The 21,685-nt window shown below is 36.7% G+C and overlaps 2 protein-coding genes across 2 annotated transcripts in view; one reads left to right on the forward strand and one right to left on the reverse strand.

Annotated features, from left to right (window-relative positions):
- Positions 1–667: 667 nt before the first annotated feature.
- The window catches only part of LOC106117559 (Fanconi anemia group J protein homolog), a 35,813-nt gene continuing 14,795 nt past the window's right edge, over positions 668–21,685 (reverse strand). The window contains exons 3-11 of the mRNA XM_013311921.1: positions 11,923–12,066; positions 5,825–5,920; positions 4,767–4,950; positions 3,495–3,744; positions 2,935–3,168; positions 2,248–2,367; positions 1,430–1,524; positions 820–947; positions 668–675 (exon numbers count right to left, since the gene is read on the reverse strand). Of these exons, the coding sequence (XP_013167375.1) occupies positions 668–675; positions 820–947; positions 1,430–1,524; positions 2,248–2,367; positions 2,935–3,168; positions 3,495–3,744; positions 4,767–4,950; positions 5,825–5,920; positions 11,923–12,066 (1,259 nt within the window). The remainder of the gene's footprint in view (positions 676–819; positions 948–1,429; positions 1,525–2,247; positions 2,368–2,934; positions 3,169–3,494; positions 3,745–4,766; positions 4,951–5,824; positions 5,921–11,922; positions 12,067–21,685) is intronic.
- Positions 6,674–8,566, forward strand: LOC106117873 (fatty acid-binding protein, muscle). Its single transcript, XM_013312359.1, has 4 exons — positions 6,674–6,828; positions 7,369–7,538; positions 7,802–7,912; positions 8,438–8,566. Exons 1-4 carry the CDS (start codon positions 6,756–6,758, stop codon positions 8,495–8,497), a joined length of 414 nt encoding a protein of 137 aa, XP_013167813.1. The 5' UTR covers positions 6,674–6,755; the 3' UTR covers positions 8,498–8,566.

A 21,685-nucleotide genomic window follows, 5' to 3' on the forward strand; every position in this document is an offset into this window, starting at 1 on the left:
TCACTAATCAGCTGGTGCTCCTCAAGGTATCTCATAAGCTGGCAATTGATGGTCGTTTCCATGACTTTCGAGAACAAGGGAGTGATGGCAATCGGCCTGTAGTTGGACGGATTCGAGCTATCGCCTTTTTTAGGGATCGGGTGGATTATGGCAGTCTTCCAAGATTTCGGGACTTCGCCTACAGAGTAGGAGAACCGGAACAGGCGCGTTAAAACCGGTGCCAACTCAGGAGCGCAAGTCCTAAGCACAATGGGAGGGATTCCATCGGGCCCACTCGACTTATTAACGTCCAGAGATTGAAGTACTTTACGCACTAATCTCTGTCGAAACTGGATTTCCGGCATAAAGGTGTCACCGCACAGGATTTTCGGCGGCGAGCAACCTTTGTCCTCCAGAGTCGAGTTGGACGCGAAAAGAGAGTCAAGAAGGTCGGCCTTCTCTTTTGCGGTGTGGGCCAACGTGTCATCCCCCCTGCGCAGAGATGGTAAGGACGGCTTATTCCACCTTAAAAGCGAGTTATTTGAACGTTTCGTAAGCAATAAGACGACACACGGAAAAAATAACCAATAGGACGCTTATAAATTCGACTAATTGCTTTTTACTGCTATAATATCTTTTGAACAACTAATTGCTAGTTTATTAGTTATTTTAGTTAGAAGGAATAAGACTAGTCATCTGTAATTAGAACACTGCGTAAAGCCCTAACTGTACTTATGCCTTGTTCTCTTTGTTGTCTTTTATTATAAAATATGAAATCTGGATCATTTTGGTAATACCTAAATTGAATTATAATGTCGTTAAATCGTAGGTAATGCTTACTCTTGTATTGTTGTTGTCCTATATTATGATTATTTAATGTTTGCACGAAGTTTTCAGCTGCCCATGTGAACGTTGCCTCGTTGCCGTTTATCGGCTTCTGGTTGATAAGTGGTGTTTGATTCACGAACCTGAAACAATACAAAAACATTGTTATATCAGCTTTTCGAAAGTAAATGGGACCAGAATGTTTTTTCATATATATCAAAAGGTGGCAAACATCGCTGATATAGCGAAGTGAACGTTGCCCATAGACATACGCAATTGCATATGCGTTGCCTACCTTTAAACGACAGAGAAGAGGATGCACAAAAAGAAAATATATTCCCTTTCCATGCATCCTCTCATCCGGAAAGTCCACTTCCACTTCCCATCCTTTCCTTATAAGAAAAAGGGTGGGAAGGGAAAGAAGACTAAATTCGTTCTCCGGGACGCACACTCATCAGACTGCACGCGGAATAGCTTCCACTTGACGCGTGTCTTCTGTGTGGTCGTGGTATTTCACCGGGCGAGCCGGGACAATTCGCACAAAGATGTGTAAAGCGGGCTCTACCACTGTTAAAACTGTTGTCGTTTGTCTTTGAGTCTGATTATTGTTGAATAAAGAACTTACCAATCGTCCCAACCTTTGAGAGCTTTAAGTAAGTATTCGACGTAACGTAACGAATCTTGATTCGCGAATCTGTATCCACACACTAGTTCTAACTCCTGAAATAATTATAATTAGTTGTTTTAAATTAGTTTAAAGAAATATATAGAATAGTTTTTAGTAATTATTTAAACTTTCGTGAGACATAATGATAAACTTATATAAAACGGCTAAACACTGATGTATGTTCGTCCGATGACAGCACCGACTAGCTTTGAGCCCATCAGGGGTCTTTCATCAGGGTGAGTGGGACTGGTATTATTTCGTGCACTCGGCCCCTCGCTCAGTCGGTGCCGCCACCGGACAAACATACGTTAGTTTTCTAGCCGTTTTTTCTTTCTAATGTTAACATTACTACGAATCAACATATAAAAAAAAACTTGTTCGTACTTAAGTAGTAGTATTAGTAAAATTAATCTTACTTATATTATAAAAGCGAAAGTTTGTATGTATGGATGGATGTTAAAAAGTATCTGAAGTACGGCTGCATAGGTTTCGCTAAAATTTGTGACATGAATAAAAATAAATTAATTTCCATTGAATCTAACTATAGGGGCTATAGTTTCCGTAACAACTGGCGAGTATTTTGCATGACAACAGAACAATTCAGTTAAATTCAGATAAAGAAAAATAAATTTGTTAAATTGTTTAATTCATAGCAGAAATAATGCTATTAATCACATTATGACGTCATTAACGAAAACGCATATTTAGATGAAAATAGAAAAAAAGAGAGAAACAGAACGATTAGTTAGGTATGAGCAAAAGAGGGAGAGAGTTACCTTAATAGAAGCTTGTATGTTGTCCCTGGTAAAGGTAAATGTGGCGGCGTCTCGACAGATATCCTCGATATTATGAGCTTCATCTATTATCACGATGTTATCTGATAAGTCGATTTGCATCTGAAAAACAAACAAATCGAACAAACAAATATATTAGTCGTCGATACGTCAAATAAATCGTTAAGATCAAAAATAGTCTCGGCTAACTGACATATATTTATCCATATTATTATAATAAAATTGGAGTGTCTGTATGTAATATCGATAAACACATATATGTGATTTATATGCGTTGCTGATAACGATAAACCATTTTTAAAATTTTTTTCCTCTCTATATTTGACCTCAAGGCCACGTTTGTCCGGGTAATCCCCGTAACGACTTGTCCGATTTTAACTGGGAACTTATACACGCAGGCATATTATAAGCTTTTTTTTTCAGAGGGGAATGCTTTATGCATACTTCGCGCCCCGGGGGGGACGCGGTAGTTATGTGGGATTCTCCTCCATAACGGAAGCATACCCACTAAACCCCTCTGTTCCTCCAACGCATCGGGCCGGGACCACGGGCACACTTTCGGTCTCGTCCGCGGCCCGGCATATTATAAGCTACTTATTTTATTCTGAGCTGACGAAGTCGCGGGCGGCAGCTAGTAACTAAAAAAAAAAACAATTGTTATGTACTCACACTACTCCTTATGGAAGGTTCGATAAGGTAGTTGTAAGGGCAGAACACAATATGCGCGCTGGCCGCCATGCCGCGCGCCGCGTAGTACGGACACGCCCTTATCTCTTCTCCCTTAGCCACCAGCTCGTCTAGATCGAAAGCAGGAGGTAGCGTCTGGTGGTTGAGTGACGCTCTGTTGTCGTAGTACTTGCAGTTTGAATCCGCCCTCTGTTCCATTGATTTTGTTGTATACGGCTAGGAAAAGAAAAAATATATACGTACAAAATTATTTTCTCTACCAACATACTTTACAAAAGTTTTAATTAACAAGTATTAAGACGTTTAAGTAGCTAATGGAACTACTAGCTGTCGTTAGGGACTTGGTCCGCGCGATAATAACAAAATATAATTATTAGCCTAAGCGTTTTTCCAGACTATGTCCTACATCTATGCCAAATTCCAGCAAGATCCGCAATGCCGGTCTGGAGATAAATTAAAACACCCATCCATCCATCCAAATATACACATTTATAATATAAGTAATATAGTAAGATGGGAAACTATAATAAAAAATAACAAACCTTGATACAAGCCCTGCACATATCATTCCTTGAACTCCAGGTCTTCTTATCAAACTCCCGCACACAGCTATAGTCCCTACTGGAGAGTATTGTCATCTGGAGCTGGCCGCAATAGTCAGTCCTCGCGAATTCCTTGATCACCTGCTGCAGCTGCTTATGAGTCCTCGCCCCGTAGTATATAGTTGGTACACTGCAATCAACAAGCATCGACGTCCTCAGTCGGAGGTTGTCCACTCGGTTGTACAGCCCTCTGGAAATCAATAATAACCATCAACTAATGACACATACATCACCGATCGTGAATGCTGACAGTTTGTAATATGCCTGGGTAGATTATAAACTGCAATTTGCATTCAAGATCGGTCGGTAACTACTCATGCAGACCAAGTATCACGGTAATTGTTTTTAATTATTAAAATTTCACCAAAAAGTTTGGGAATCATTAACATTTATGAACCAGTTGTTTCTGTTGTTTTTAGGAAAAGGAACATTTAAAAAGATTTAAGCTAAATATCTTATTTAAGTGATAAATGAAATATACTTAGATAAGTGACGTAATACTTGGCTCTTTATCTAAACTACAACATGCAAAATATACTCTATGACGAAGTAAACACATACATTTACAAAACATATCAGATGTGTAACATATATATGATAAGTAATAAAATAAAAACAATAAGAATACATAATAAAGTACATAATACTTATTACATGCCTTATTTATATACCAATAAGCTAACCACTTTAAATAAAATACTACAACTAATAAAGCTATCTACAGTGTTAATGGAAGAAATTGGTTACCTTTGCAGCCGTGCTAAAAAGAAAATAAAAACGAAATCGGAAGAATAAATTTTAAACAAAATTAAAACAGTACTTAATATATAGATATTATTTAACCCGGAAAAAGAACGGTATTTTAAAAAAATAATTTTGTCATCAAATTTTTTTTTATTCAACCCATAATTTTTAAATAAATTTTTCATTTTCCTATTCGCTTATGATCACTTTTAAACATGAAAACATTTTGTAGAATTGTTAGCGAATGTTGCCTTAAAATCTGTAACTTAACACTTGACATGACGATTTGTTCCTTGAAACTCTTGGCTTGGCTAAGACGTAACCTTTGTAATATTTATTATATATAATATATGTATTTAAGTAACATCGTTAATAATATTCCATCATTATTTAAAAACATTCTCATATTATTAAAGCAATGATTTATGGAATAACGTTCACAAAAAGACATATCAGGTAAATTCTTACCGGACATTTTGAGGAGTGTCAGGTTGCGTTGTTTGTTTCTTCTTGTCCGGGGTAGAAGGCAGCTCTGTTTCATCTAGTGAGGTGGGTAGTTGTGAGTCGTACATTGATTCACAACCCATACCCCGCTCACTGGCAGCTAAGCGTCGCTTTTTGTGGATTTTCACTAGACCAGCCTCATTGTTTTCTGAATATCGAATACAGTATGTTAAATGATATAGATAAAATGCATTTGACAACAATGACAGATGAGACAACAAAGCTGAGTGAAACCTTATCCGGTCAGTATCGCAACACTCTTTATAAATATTTCCGGTTTCTAATTAATGTTATGTTTTATGTGTTATTTCTTTATAATTATTTTTGTGCTGTTTTTGCTTATTGTATTATGATATTGAAAGGATTAAATGTTATTTTATTTATGATTACCAAAGAGAGTATGGATGGAAAGTGTCAAAGAGGATGTACGCAAGGACAGAGAAATTGCAGACATGACGGCTGATACTGTCTACTCGGTATATGAGTGCCTATCTTCCTAATAAAATCAAAGATATACCCGGGACAAACAGCTATATAGATTCTAGTATCAAGCTAATCAACAAACACACATTGTCCTTTTATTTATCCAACTGAAAGTTACTCTTTCGCATAGTAAGCAAGAGTTGGCTAATATGCGTATTCTCGATTTCTTTACGCAGCGAGTACGCCTTGAGTGCGATACAAAATGGCGACGTTGGTAACAATGGGGCCATTACTGGGATTACGTTGTCGTACAACTCACCCTAATGAAAGTATTGAGTCTCCCACAGCACCTGGAAGCTACGCTCAAAGGGGGATCACAATTTGCACTCTTGTATTTATCTACAGGTTTTTATAACCAGTCCTATAGATATAGGTCAGACGAGACATTTTGTTGCTTCTATACATTTGAAAGTCTTAATAGATACTATTTTAAAAATATCTTATTTGTTAATTACTCTATGTTATTTAAGCCAATGTTGTGTTCGTTTTTAATGACAAATTTCTGTATTTAAGTAGGTATTTGACGAATTAAGAATTACCTTCTGTGCTGCTGTCAAGACAATCTTGGCGTTTGCTAGCTCGATTACTTGCTTCTTTGGGGTTCTGTGACGCGTCATCATAAATGCTCTTATGACCTACAGATAAAATCAATATTGGAAACAGCTATTGTTACAATACTTGTAATATGCCTCATGTCGGTGATACCGTTTACAAAAAAAAAACATGTTAAATCGAATTTGTTAGGTGTAATCATATTTTTCGTGACACATAAGAGTAATGTTTTCTTAATTAGTCGCTTGTTTTTTTTTATATTACTACTAGCCGTCGCCCGCGACTCCGTCCGCGTAGATATATATTAAAACTTAATTAGTGTAGTCTATGTGTTTTTTCAGATTATGTTCTATACGTTTGCCAAATTTAGTCGAGATCCGTTCAGCCGTTCTAGAGATATCTTCAAACAACCATCATCCACATCACATCTATCTAAACATTCACATTTATAATATTAGTAAGTAAAAGCAGCTCTTCAAGTAATAAATTAAATTAATAAAAAAAAATGAATAAATAGTATTCTATGTCCGTCTCCTGGCTCTCAGCTACCTCCTCACCAATTTTCAGCCATATCGGTAAAGCCGTTCTTGAGTTATAAATAGTGTAACTAACACGACTTTATTTTATGTACGAGTATATAAAGAATGGTGATATAAGATTTTTCTTCAAACTCATCTTGTTGATATTTTTTAAACTGTAGCTTCTAGGGCAACGACTATCGACGAAGACGAACTCAATTACAACAGTTAGCAAACAAAAGCAAGGAAATTAACCCATCGTGTTCCGTTATCATTTGATAGTGAATTTATCATTTATCTCGTAACTTTGGCCTGATAGCGAACACAACAATGTCAGAACACCGCGAACCTTGCGACGAATTCACGTGAAATTAAGATAAACTTTCGATATTGTGTTACGATGGAAGAGTTTCTAGGAGTGAAGTATGTGATGGTTGGTTCTGAAAACTTTGAGGATTATCTCATTTTTATAGGTATGACATTTACGGTCCATCTATATTTAATTATAATATATGTCATAATATTTCTAATTTAAACCCTAAATGAACTCGATTAGTGGAAATACCTCTATTATTATACACGGAAATAACACGTCTGTGTTATTATTTGTTTTCATAGTCTTATGACAAATTAGCAGCGATTCTTGCATGATAGTTGAAATAGTCAAATTATAAAGTTTTTTTTAAATCTTCGAATTATAACGGGCAGCAACATTAGCTTAACAGCAGATAAACTCCGACGGAAAACTCTTTTCATATGTAACATAAATAAATCCAAATTTAGATAACTACCAGCTATCGCCCGCGAATCCATCTGCGCGGGATTAAAAAAAAACATAATTTTTAACATATGGGTTCTTCCAGACTACGTTTTATATATATGCCAAATTTCATCGAGATCCATTTAGCCGTTGTGGAGATACTTTCAAACAAACATCCATCCAAACATGCGCATTTATAATATTAGTAAGATATAATTATTTTGGTTCATATAAAAACATTAACATATTTTAGGTGTGGGCTACATAGCTAGGAAGGCGGCACTGACCCTTCGTCCTACACATTGCCTAACATTAAACGAAAACGGTACCTATACATTCAGTTTTAGTTCAAGGCTGGTGAATTCTTCAGTCACATTCGCTTTGGGAGTTGAGTTTGATGAAGTCAAACCAGATGGTATTAAGGTAACTCCAATATATTGTAATTTACTATTACTTTCGTACGTGTTGCTAACCTAACCTGACCCGAGGTTGTGAAGCAAATATGTGCCGCGCGTTAGAATTCAACCTTTTTCGTTTTTTAATTTTTTTTCTGATTGTCAATTTTTTTTTGTTGTTTCAAATATTCTTATCAAAATGACAGTTATTTTATATTAAGCAGAAAAGAAACAAAACTATATTCATAATCATGTTCGTATTGATATCTTTATTAAACAATTTAATTGTAGGTAAAAAGCGTAATTACAATAGAAGGAAATAAGATGATACACATTCAACGAGAAGAAAATGGCAGAACTTCGAAACACATACGTGAATTTTTCCATGATAAAATGATAGCGGTAAGTACTATCGGGGTAACAAGCCGTATTCCATCTTAAAAGCGACTTTAGTTTTATGTTTCTTAAGCATTGAGATGACGACGCGGAAACACTTACCAATAGGAACTACTTTCAACTGTGTAGAAAAAAGTGTTTTCAAACGAAAAAAAAGTTGGTCAGTGGTACTGGACTAATTATTTTTTTACTATTTTAAATCGTTCACGCAACTTACTGCTACAATTAATAGGCGGAGTTTGATTGATTGCAAGGAACAAGGCAATTTTTTCTGTAACTGGAACGCCGCGCAGGGCCCGCACTGTACCTAAATATAGCTTTATAATTTCACTCCACATCTCTAATTTAATAAGGGCATTATATCTTGTTTTTCACAGAGACAATGAACTCTAGCTATATCATAATATAGCATAATAGAACTTTACAGGTCGATTTTCTTATAGGAAATCTATAATTTAATTTTGATTATAAATATTTTAATAAAAGTAACTTACTGTCAATTTTTAAAACAGTTTTTTTTCCATTTTTCAGACGACTACTGCTGAAGGATTAGACAAAATTGTCAAAAGATACTTTGAGGCAGTTCGGTGATAAATGATTGACGACGAGGAAAAAATAGTCAAAGTTTTATTTTACACTTTACTTTACTTTAAGAAATAATACTCGTATAATTATACTTTTTGACTCTTAAGTTTGGTAAATTATTTTTATCTAAAAAAAAAAATATTATACAAAAATGAACTTTTATAAGAATTTTAATTTTGGAGTATATTCATCGAATTAAAGTAAGTACCTACCTCAAAAATGATTTCGAGAACGATAGAGACATATAGTGATATAATACAATTTTTATAGTACAATAACCACTAATAAAGTGGTTTACGAATTACCACAAAGTTCGAAATCCTTCAAAGAGAGTAGAGCAGGGACATATGTATATTAGATTTTGCTCAGAGCTAAACAATTTAAACTTAGATTATTCACGAAATTCATAACCGAGCTTAACTAAAGGGTAACGAGTTTGAAGTTATATTTAGGAGTATCTCAGAGGGTAGCCGACTGCGGTCACCTTACGCCATTACCGTGCCAACTAACGTTTGAATAATCAAATTTCTCCGACCTAATCCCTGTATCGACTTTCACTTAACATGGCAGGCCCTTATAACGCTAACAACCCAGAACATTCTCTCCGGGGCACTTTCCAAAACACGATTCCCTATTCCATTAGACCCTCTCGAAGTTATCTCGCGTTATTTACATCGCCTGACCGTACCGTCTTATGTAGACAGGGGTGGCTTATGTGTAGCGTGGGTATATAAGTGAGCAACCGTGCGCCGTGTGCACCGGTCTATAGGGGTTGTTTCTGTGTACGCCGGCCACCGGCTTGGGGTTGGGGCTGGGGTGGTGTCGCGGTGTCGTCGCCATAGCAACGCGGCGCCCGGACCTCGGATCCCGACGCCCGCAGTGTCGGCCGCCGCGCCCGCGCCCCGCCGCGCAAGTGACACGCGCTGCGAAAAAGCACAACTACCCCCCAGCTTACGGTGACAAAGCGGACTAGTGGTTCATGGATATACGAAATTATTTACGTATAAATTTATACTTTAATAAATTTTCGATTAAATGTGAAAGTAAGAAATTCGGAATCAAAATAATAACCACATAGCAGTTACTATGGTGATGTCTAAGATTACACTGTCACAAAAAATGTTTTTCCAAATTTCGAGTTCTCGAAGGAAAATAGAATATAAAGTGTGAGAATGTTAGTCTACTACTAATAATAAAATAAAGAGAGAAAAATTAAACAATGCAACTCTGATCTTCAATTACTGAATTTGTTACTTAAACCAAATATTATACGAAGTACTTTAACGGACAATTTTCGGTTATTACTTATTTCAATCACAAATATACCAGAATTTCGGGATTATCCTACAAAATTGTGGTGATGGTGACCGTACATGTTACCCTCTAGCCGGGTCGATGTGGCGGGGTGGTGGGAGGGCTCGCACCTTTTGTTTAGGACCCTCCTTCCCCCCTTCATTTACTCGCGCGCCGGCTCTCAATGTTGTTTGCAAACGGTTTAGGTGCCTAAATGTAGAGGGAAATGTCATGATTTCACTTTTAAACATCTTCCTACGTACTGATAGAAACACCCCGTATGTTGTATGCTTCTCTTTGTTGTTTGTGTTGAAGTTGATTGTACTATAATACTTTGGTTATTTATAATTGCTAATTGATATTTAGAAGTAATTGATTATAGTAACAAAAATTTTGATAGCTACAGATCATTTAATCAATATCTTGCCGGTACGATTGTAAGTTAATATAACACTGAGGGCGTGTATATTTTTAGACAGCCATATAAACCGTCACCGACGTACATTCGAATTAAAAAAGTTAAAAAGGTAAAGGTTTTCGAACATGATAAAATTCCAAGACAAAGTTATAATTGCTAACAAAGCGTTCACGATCTGTTACATTAAGCTTAAGGAAAATTATTTATCATATCTTTATTTATTTTATAAATATCCCATTATTGAGGTTATACAGTAATAGTTTTACGTCAATATTTCATCTTTTCTGTTAAATTCTATTTAAAAAAATATTTATTCTTTTTCTTAAGTAATACAACAGGAATATTTAAGATTCGGTTCAAAATATTCAGTATCTCAACGTATAACTTCGTATTCACCGTCAACATCAATACAATCAAATTATTACTAATTGGTAATAAGCAAGATAAACTCTAACAAGGGTTTTATCAACATTGAAACTGTAAACAGCAATTTCTAAAATTCTGTCTAGCTTAAATTAAAGCTAACTAACAACCTTATATTATATTAGAATTAAAAATGTGAATGTCACGTATGAATAATATTGACAGTAGACGTGAAGAATGAAAAAAAACTAAACATATGTGTGTTGAGGTCGAATCGATATCGTTGACACATTGGCCCCGCCCGGTCACATGCGAGGTGACGATTGGCCGCTTCAAGCCGCGTCTCAAGACGCCGCATAAACACCTTCCCTGCCACTATGATTTTTACGATGTCTTCTCTTATGACACATACATTTTTCTGTATTCAGTTAGACTTGCTGGGCGAGCCGGCAGCACTGAACGTGGTAACCTAGTGCCACTACTTTAGATGTACTGAACATTTTTTATGAAAGAAATAATCCTGATGCAGCGTGTACATACCATATATGTGATTACGAGTGTTTTGCTGTGTTTAGTGTCATACTTGTAAAACTACGACATATTTTTTTTTGTAAAAGCACGAAACGATTGTAAAACGACATGAATTTTGTATCTTTAAACATTCATAAGTATATTAAAGTAAATCTAATTAAAACGATAATTAAAATGCATAAGCAATATTTAAGGATACCGTTAGACATAATAAAAATAAAACATCTATATTTGAAATCTAATTCCGTTACCATACAATCGAGGCTGCAGATGCGCGCGCGCAACAAAAGCGTACAAGCAATTGCCTTGTTGTACACGCATTGAACAATCGCGTACATGATCGACGTATCTGATAATTTGAATGTGGAAAGGCATTGGAGCGGATAGATGCATGCTCCTGTTAAATACGTTGGATAACTTCGTTTTCATCGCGTTTATCATATGTTTTATTATTAGTAAATGTTTGTTATACTTTCATATTGAAATGTTGTAAAATTGCAAGTACATCGGTTATAGACGATATATTACCATTGTGACGAAATTGTCAAGGAAACAATCTTGCTAATATTATAAACACAAATGTTTGGATGTATGGCTGGAGGTTTGTAAGAAGGTATTGCCACAGATGTAGACATAGTCTGGAAAAACACACTCATTTTTTCTAATACTGCACGGACAGCAACGTGGGCGACAGCTGGTAATAAGTAAGTAAGTTTAGAAATTTGGACGTGATAAAAAAGTGGTATGCCAAAAATCCGTTTTCGCCATTTTTTAATTCAGCAATTTTCATTTAATTATAGTACCTATATGTAAATACTGGACTTACCAAATACTGGTTTGTTGAGATACTTTTCTGGCGTGACGGATTTATCACGTACTGGAGTCGACACGTAGTTCGCCGCCCCCGACACTTGCTTTAGCTCAGAGTTCTGTCTAACCAACTCCTGGGCTAACAGCTCACTGATACGATCTGTAACAAAAGTTTAAAAAGTCTTCTTAAGTTCCGGGGAACATTTAAGGGTACTCGCTAGGCGAGTCGGGAACGCTGAAAGTGTTATCGATAGCACATTTAGTTAGCGTTGGTAGTCCCACAAGCGCACAGAATATTTTTTATCCGAGAAAGGAACAAACGAATATAAGATGTAAGCCTAAGGTTAACTTCCTCGTACACAACGTTGAATCGTGGACGAGAATCGTCTAATCGGTCAGGACAGGCACAGAGACTAAATGTTAACTGTGTAGATTTGCTTCGCCATGTTAATAATCAAGGCGACTTCTCTCACGAAGATTGGAAACGACTAGTTTTGGCGAAAGACCCTTCGTACAAGGCAACTTCGGCAACGTAAATCTTAGAAACCAAAGTGTATCTTTGCGTTGGGAACATCGCAGGATTTGGCGATGATGGATATAAATAACGTTGCATTGCGTAAGTTCATAGCGAATAAAATCCGCATCACATCGCCTTTTGTAAGAAAGGTCTAAAGGACAAGTTGCCTTGTGTAAAAAAGCTTTTAGTGATAAATTCGAGAAAATTCATAGTTCCATAGGAACACCATGTAGCTAGGTTATTTTATTTTGTATTTGTTTCATTTTCTGCAATGTTAGCTAGGCATGAATCTGTTATGTCTGTAGTTTATGTTACACTTATGTATTGTAACGTTAAGATAAAAGATTTGTGTCCGCTATTAAGTAAATAGAGTGGTGGGTATGAGGCGAGCGTTAATAACGATGTGGCACTTTTCCAAATTGGAAACGTACAAGTAAGAGCGATGCGGGGGCAACGGTGCCGGGGGGAGTAGGTATTCGACAACTTTTCATAGCCCGCCGAGCCCTGCTCTAATGAAAATGACAAGACTAATATAACAACTGAAAACATTCCGCCGGACGGATCTAACAAAGCGTTCATTTTCTGATGGCGGTAATCTCGCCGAAGGGCGGTATTGTTCGTCATTTTCTCTACGGCATTTTTTTCCAACGTTTTCTTCTCGAAAAGAATAAAAATACTGAACAGTATTGTCGACGCCGACGCTCGCGCGGTGATCGCGCAAAAAGGAGCCCCCGGATGACAACGAAATGACGGGAGCGACCGCGGGCGGCCCCCTTTCGCCCACTCGTAAAAATGTCGCCCGGGTAAGGGGCGGCGGCGGCGCGGCGTGCCTACGACAAGACGGCATTTTTACCGCACCCCGCGACACCAAATATCGTATCCGACGAGCCAATACCGATGAGATCTCAACTCTGATGCCACGGATTAAAATTGACAATCGACCGCTGGGTTAGAGCTTGGCTTTTCAAAAGTGCGGGCTGTGTTTGCGATAAATCGATAAGTATATATGTAGAAGGCGAGTGCCGAGGGTACAAATTGCACGGATTTTACAGTTCTTTGTGTTAACAGGCTGGGGAAGGGCGCTTAGTGGTTTCCATCGACTGTTTTAGGAAATATAATTTTTTTGGTTTTTATTCATGGGTCGATGTTACAGCTCGAAGCAATTAAACGACAAGTTTTAGCGGATGGTGCTTGAGGGGAATTCATTTGGCATTTTTTGTATACCCTCTCTGCATCAGCTAGCCGGGAATGGCTAGTTTTTTTGCGATGACACTTCAAAAATGTTTCCAGTAGAATTTTAAATGGAAAAACTTTAATTTTAACCAATAAGGCTTCGCTTAAGATGTGTTGAGCAATTTGTCTTTAAGTAAAATGGAAACTTATGATGGAATATCTCTCTATTATTAACATAAGAAACAAGCGGCAAGCACTATGTAGCTTTTGTCTTTGAACTCTTGTTTTATTATAACCTTTTAACTCAACTTTTACATTATAAATAAGCAGAAATGAAATCTTGAATTTAAAATTCATAAATCATCTATACGAGTGTGGCATTTCAAAGCTGATGCGGCATACTTTAAAGCCAGCCCAAAGCAAAGCACTGGCGCTGGTGTAACGCGATCCTCTTAGAATTCGGTGAGAACACAAAGCTTTGTCTTAGACCGCATCGCGCAATCAGCGACGCAAAAAACACGTCTTCAATGATCGCTTCGGACATTCGAAAGGGTAATAAGGTCTCGTGAATAACTTACTATAGAAATAATCCTATAAACTTAGTTCATGAGGGCAATCTTACTAATATTTTAAATACAAATTTTTAGATGGATGGATGGATGGATGGATGTTTGTTACAATATATATTATATTATTTATATCGGAACTTATATTTATTTATATATTTATTATTTATTCGGCACAGATGAACATAGTCCGAAAGAAAATATGGACTACTAATTAAATTTTCTCTTTTAATTTCGGGACCGCAAAAAAATGATAGAGTCGCGGGCTAAGCAAGAAAATGTAAATATACCTGAAAAAAATGTTCAAAATTTCTGCTTTTATATACCATAATATGATGAAAAAAATACACTCGAATCGATAACCTCTTTTTTTTTGAAGCCGGCTGAAACCAAAACCAGAGGCATCTAAATGAGCTGTATTTTATTAGTTGTTTTGCATATCGCCACATTAACCTTCCATCGCATGTTTGAGAAGCGCTATAATTTTTTGAAGCGACTTCGCCTGCAGGATTCCGTGCCCGATAGCTGTTATCGGCAAACGATCAGTACGTACCGCGTCGAGCGCGATACCAAACAACCCTTTATCTAGATCGGGGGTAGTTTGTGACGTCGCCACCCTCGCCACTTCGCATCTCATTACTGTCGAGAAATTCAATTAGAAGCGTTGTTTTTGCCGCAAGGTAACGTGAATTTAAACGAAGATTCCGTCTAACTCATTGCCCTAGTTGATCTATTAATATCAACACCATTTAGCTGACTTCGTTCGCACGGAATTGAAAAAACTTAATTAGTAGCCTATGTGTTTTTCCAGACTATGTTCTACGTCTATGCCAAATTTCAGCCGGATCCGTTCAGCCATTCTTGACATACCTTCAAACAGATCCATTCATCTGAACATTCGGCTTTATAATATTAGTAAAAAATGAAATGTTGCCTCCAAACTTGTAGGTACTTGTAAGTAAATTTAAACATCAAAGAGTGCAGATCCTATTTGTCATAGTACGCTAATATAGATTAAATCCTTGTCTTTTGTTCTTTGTCCTCATTGCAGCTACGTATTATATGACCAAGACCCTCCTTTTACTTTCCCTTTTATAATTACTTAAAGAAAATTTACTTATTTAAATCTATTTCATTATAAACGATTGTCTAGTATATCAATAGGTTGAGTTTTGAGGTAATATTCTGTTCTATGAAAATTGATAACCACCAATTTCAAACCAAATAACGCCTTACACGTTTCAAATAATAGCAGCATCCAAACGTAACGTACAAAGGTAAGGAAATCGCCATTCCAAACTACAAAGAGCATAATATTAAGCGGTCACAATGGCGCTTTATCCGAGGGGGTCCGGATAAAAAACGGATGTGTCAATAATTAACCGTGTGATTCGGGAGCGGGTCGCCGGCGGCCATCGATTCCACGCTTTACGGGACCCGGTTTATTAAAAAAAAATCTAACGAACGTACATTGTGTCGGGACAAAAGGGAACGAACGCTCGGTGTTTTCGTTGGGGTGAAAAATATTACACCCCCGGGCGTGCGCTAGAGAGCCGACCGCCTAACTTGAACGCAGCCAGCACGCCTCGTGGACACATTTCAATTGCAGATCTTTTGAATGCGATTCGAACAATTTCTGGTAAGTTATATATCCAGAAGAATTATATATTGAATTTTAAAAGACTAAACATACAACAGATATATATGTCATAGACTGTCATCTTTCAAAACATCTTTTGGTAGACTCAACACTTCACAATATACTTTCTGACAATATTCATAATATCGGTTCAATGAACTTAAAAGTGTATATCAACTAGGCTTGAGAAACAAAGAAGTATTCAAAAGTAGAGTGAATAGGCGCCTACTAAGCTAGAGCATACCATCTTTCGACCAAATCTCCACTAACACCAGGTGGGATCGTGGTCAAGCGCTGGCTTATAAACGTAAAAAAAAAGTATTTATATAAAACAGAAATACAAAAAAAAGGTTTAATATCGAAGTGCCTATATTATTACCAATATAGTTTCAATAATCGTCACACAATCGCACAAAATCCGCAACGATACCAGCCCCACGCACAATTCGAAGCCTCGGGAGGATCGGGGAAATTCATCTCACTAATCCACCGGGCCGTTGTGAATAGTAAAAGTGACGGCTCTATTCATTGCGGAGGGTGTTGTGGAGGCTAAAGGAGGGTTTGGAGGGGGAGGGCTATGTTGGGTCGGCAAGCGCTAAAATTTAATAAAGCCGGGCCTCGTCGGGAATATGGACAGCCCTCGCGATTAATTACGTACAAGGGGCCAGTGATGATACCTACAAGCCGACGCGTAAATAACATGCCCATGGGAGGGTATAGTTTTGGCACATCTATAATTCATGAACGAATCTGTTATGCTAATTTTCAACATTATACAGCAATTAGACGCCACTCTGGAGATTGTATTTTGTTGTTTTGTTTAATGAGGCATCATTTTTTTTTTACAATTTGTCAGAAAATCTAATATTATTAATATTATAAATGCGGATGGATGGATGGATGTTTGATAGAAGATATCGCCGGAACGGCTGCAGGGATCTCGAAGAAATTTGTCATAGATGTAGAACTTAGACTGGAAGAACACATAGGCTACAATTAAGTATTTTTCAATTCCGCGCGGATGAAGTCGCGGGGGACAGCTAGTAGATAATAAATTGTAGTTTTAACATTTCATTATATTCGTCCTAAAAAAAGTTTTTTTGTTTCAAAAAATATTATATTGGAAACCACAAATTAAATTGAACAGAGTCATATAAAAAACTTATAAACATCAAATTGGCATGCATCACACATACAAACATAAATTTTATACAGATTTCGTCAAAAGTACAAAGCAGTTAAAAACATTACGTGTAAACCTAAATCGTAGTTTACGTAAAAAATCGTAAAGTAAAAACGCAAGTTACGTACGTAAATCCAAACCAAGAACCAAAGAGCCCTATTAAGTGCATACTTATTACGTTTGAAATAGGAAAAGGTACGCACGCATATACGGTTACTAGCATGTAAATTGCGTTGTATATAACCACATATACTATATATGTACAATTTTTATGTATGTGCTTTCTCTTTGCACATTTGATAGGGGCGCAGTAAACACGCACAATTGACGTGACGTAGTCACTGCAAATTTTCACATTTCATTTCTACCCCTAGCATAATTATAGTCTAATGAGCCATTTATGGGTATGTTTTAGTCCTATGTCCTAGGCTTTTAGGTAAAGAGAAAATAGTTTTTGTGTACATATTTTTAGTATTGTTAACAATGATACTTATATAATAATATACAATGCGTAGTACAACTTAGGTTTTGTAAGATATACAGGTTGAAAACTTTCATCATCATCAGCTCACTATACGTCCCCACCGAGGGGCTCGGAGCCTACCCTAAATTAAGGTGATTAGGCCATAGTCAACCACGCTGGCTAAGTGCGGGTTGGTTGACTTCACACATACTCGTATCTTTGAATTTCTTCTCAGATATGTGCTGGTTGCATCACGATGTTTTTCTTCACCGTAAGAACATCGGATAAATGTACATATGTAAATCGGAAATCGAAAAACACATTGGTACATGGCGGAATTCGAACCCAGGACCTGCAGATGCTTGACCACTGAACTTTAATAAGGCGTTTTCTGTGCATAAAAAATATCTGAATCATATAACCAAAATTACAAAGATTAATTACGAACAGTATTTAATTAATTTAAATTAATAACAATGTATTAAACATTAATAAAAACTGTGACAACGAAATATTTTTACGTACGACATAGTTTATATAAATACACAGTTGCTTTCCCTTGTACGATGTAATGAGTTATTAAAATTAAGCCTACATGAAAACAAACCAATTAAAATGTGTTCTCGTTTGTAGTTCTCATTGCCTTATATTTTGGGTTAATTTATTATTAAGTAGACTTCATCAAAGTAATGCGACAACACGCGAAAACACACAACGTATATAAAACGAGTAAAAGTTAATTAGAAAAAAAAGGTGGGCGCAGCGTTAGTTAGGCTAGGCACTGAAAAATTCTCCAAGAGGTGTGTCCATGTGAGCTCCTTTTGTATGTGTATTCTTTTGTTGTTGTGTATGTGTGGAGCGGGCGGGTCGGGAGCGATTCGTAATCCGCGCTCGGCTCAAGTGTTTCGAGTGTTTCACATTCGCTCGCTCAACGCTCGTCGCCGGAGAACCCGCGTCACACTTCAAACTTAGCCCCAGAATTATATGATAGGAGATAGCGTATTTCATATTCGAACGTTTTAATACAAGGAAAATGTGTTACATCAACACGCTATGTGCAAGCACATTGCCTGTTTGAGCTGAAAGTATCTTGGCTAATTTATCGCAAGTTCTAAATCTGATTGAGTGACAGAACAATATGTTTTAAACCTGGATTTTGGTATCAGAAACCTACGGTTAAACTTAAAATGTACTATATAAAAGTTTTAAAAACTTTTATATAGTACATTAGCAATGAACTAAACTGTACTACATTATGGACACATTGATATATCCTACTCAATCTTCCAGTGATGAGTTTTTATGTTATAATTTTTATTAAATCTTCTCTTAAATTTATGGTAGATGTTGGATAAAACAAATAAACCGTTGAAAGCAGCGAAAGTGAAAATTGGAAACATTTTTGAAATACAAACTATATTTATGATGATCATCATCATCATCAGCTCACTATACGTCCCCCCGAGGAGCTCGGAGCCTACCCTAAGTTAAGGGTGATTAGGCCATAGTCAACCACGCTGGCCGAGTGCGGGTTGGTTTATGATGGTAGGATGTTATAATAACTTCATGAATCCTTTATGTTTACTGCGAAACACGTATGCGAACGACTCAGCTCATTGACTGTTTACTCTTTCTTCAAGATTTTTTTATGGTCTATGACCTAGATTAAATTTAATCCCGCGACGCGTCGCACTATGGTAGCAGTCTCAACCCGCTTTGCATTGCGAGTCGTATCGTCGTAATTGGCGCTCGAGTGGCAATTAGCGGCCACTTGCGCCTGTCACCGCCGGGGCCACGTCTATGTGCGCTACCTTAGCTCTCTTGTTCAGCCGACCCACTAGACATACCGTTCAAGCATCACTCCGTACAATACCAACAATAGTTAATCCTACATGAGAAACGATCGAATTTTTCGGACTTCATATTGAAGCATTTCTGTTTTCTTTAACAGTCCTTATTTGTGCTATTTCGAAGATTCGAGATTTTTTTTATCTCAACAGAACATTATTGTTTTAGACATACATTTAGCTATTTTGAGGCTAAATTCAGAAGAAAGTCTATTCTACGCATGGAACTTTTAATGATTAGGCGATTTCGTTACGATCTATAGATGTTTTTAATCTGATCTTCTACAAATAAGTTGGCATCAACGTTATATTTCCTTTAAACATTCCTTGCCTATGAATGGCTACTGATTGATATAATTAAATATTTAAAACTGACATGCATTTTTATACAGAGAGGGATTGAGTACAATTTTCTTTCACTTGCAAAACGACAGATTTGTGAGCGAGACGGGGATCAGCGGGAGGTATCAATAATTGAATTCCTTGGGGATAGCCTCCTCCGTTCTGAAGCCAACATTAATTGCAGGAATTAATTTATCCCCTCGGCATTTAGAGGCGATCGTGCAAAGGGATGAGATTGTACCTATCTCTATAATACAACCAGACGACATTACGGCTACTCTAATCTTAGGTATTTCGTCTATGACATATTTTTATTTTTAATCTTTAGCGTAAACTTAGTTTAGTTTAGTTTTAATCTTTAACGTAGTTGATAACTTATTTTATTGATATTATAAATTCTTTTTTCTAAGTGTGACTATCTTTGTAGTGTAATTAAGATGTCAATTATTCCTATAGTGAAATGCAAATATTAAATAAAAACTTCAATTTACTGTGTACTAAAATATTTATATCTGAAAATCACATTTAAACAAAAATGAAATAAAAGGAATGAATCATTCTACTATCATAAAGCGAATTTTAGATGAATGGATGTTTTTTTTACATATATAAGGTATCTCCAAAACGGCTCAACGGATCTCGATGACATTTGGCATAAACGTAGAGCATAGTCTGGAAGAACACATAGGCTTATCATTTTTATTTTAATCCCGCACGGACGGAGTCGAGGGCAACAGCTAGTAATAAAGCTAATAGTTAATTGTTAGACCGTTTTTAGCAAACAATGAACTTCCAGAATCCAGATCTTTTAACCTATGCTAACACTTGGAATGTAGTACAAGATGTCAGAGACAAAGAGATCTAAATTCAAGTCTCAGTAGACAAAGCGAAAGTGCAACACGCGTTCCAATTAGGCTGAAGAAGACAAACAAAAAGAAAAGCAATTCCTTTCCATTGTCTTGAAAACTGGAACTTTGTTTACTGTCTACCCCTTTTATTTGTCTAAGAACTATAGATGTTTTATAAACATAGTTTTCTTTGTTATTTGACATTTGCCTTCAAAAACCTAGTTTTGGAAAGGTTCAAACTGGGCTTTCTTAATCTTTAATAACTGACCTTTTTGTTGTTATACTGTGTACGTGTAATTCATAGCAGAATCCGCTTTACAAGTAAAATCTCATAAAAATGTAGTTGAACACATTATTTATTATAATAGTTTGAAAGTCAGGTAATAAATATCGCATTGTTTTTTTTTTAATTTTTCAGACTTGGCAGCTAAATATGTACGAAAAATCATTTCACCTAACATTCAAAGTCTAAGGTCTTGTCGACAAATCTTCAAACATATGGGAATAACTTTATTTTAGTAAATAATTCAATGTTCAAGCACTTTATTTTATGCCCAGGACAAATTTTCACAATTTACTGTTGTTCGTAAATTTGACCGCCATTTATTATTAAGCATTCAACTGGTTTTTGTTTTTTATTGGAGACTAACCTAAAATTTTTATATTTTTTTTCTCGAGACGACAATATCGCAAGTTTCGCAATCACTGCGCCATACCACTTAGTTCAGTATCGTGTTGCATATCCATTTCACATACGAGCTATTGCGTCACACAATCGCGACACCAGAGGGTGTGTTACCCACACCCCTGTGTCAGCTACATACCCTTGCCAAACATAACAGCGTAGCCAGCAAACATCGAGTCTAACAATAACATATCTTATTTCGTTGGGTTAGGGCACATTGGGGTCTAAATCGTATATTTTTACTTGCACCAACTCTTGGTCATTGTGTACATAGAGGGCGCCACCCTCGCTGTCGCCGAACAAACATGGCGTCGGCTAACGAGGTTTCGCGAACGGCCCTCGTGAGCGATTTCGCGCCTAATTTGGACGTACTCCGGCTGGCGTGTGTACTTTATTCTATTTAGGTTTTCACGTGAAGCGGCGCGACGTAATTTACTAAGTAGGATGCTATTCAAATATGCGTTAAAAGCTTTTTGTCTTTGTGAGTCAGGCGTGTATTCCAAAAATCTCTTTTCG

Source organism: Papilio xuthus, unplaced genomic scaffold (genome assembly GCF_000836235.2).
Source record: "Papilio xuthus unplaced genomic scaffold, Pxut_1.1 DF827679.1, whole genome shotgun sequence".
In the NCBI taxonomy this organism is placed as follows: domain Eukaryota; kingdom Metazoa; phylum Arthropoda; class Insecta; order Lepidoptera; family Papilionidae; genus Papilio; species Papilio xuthus.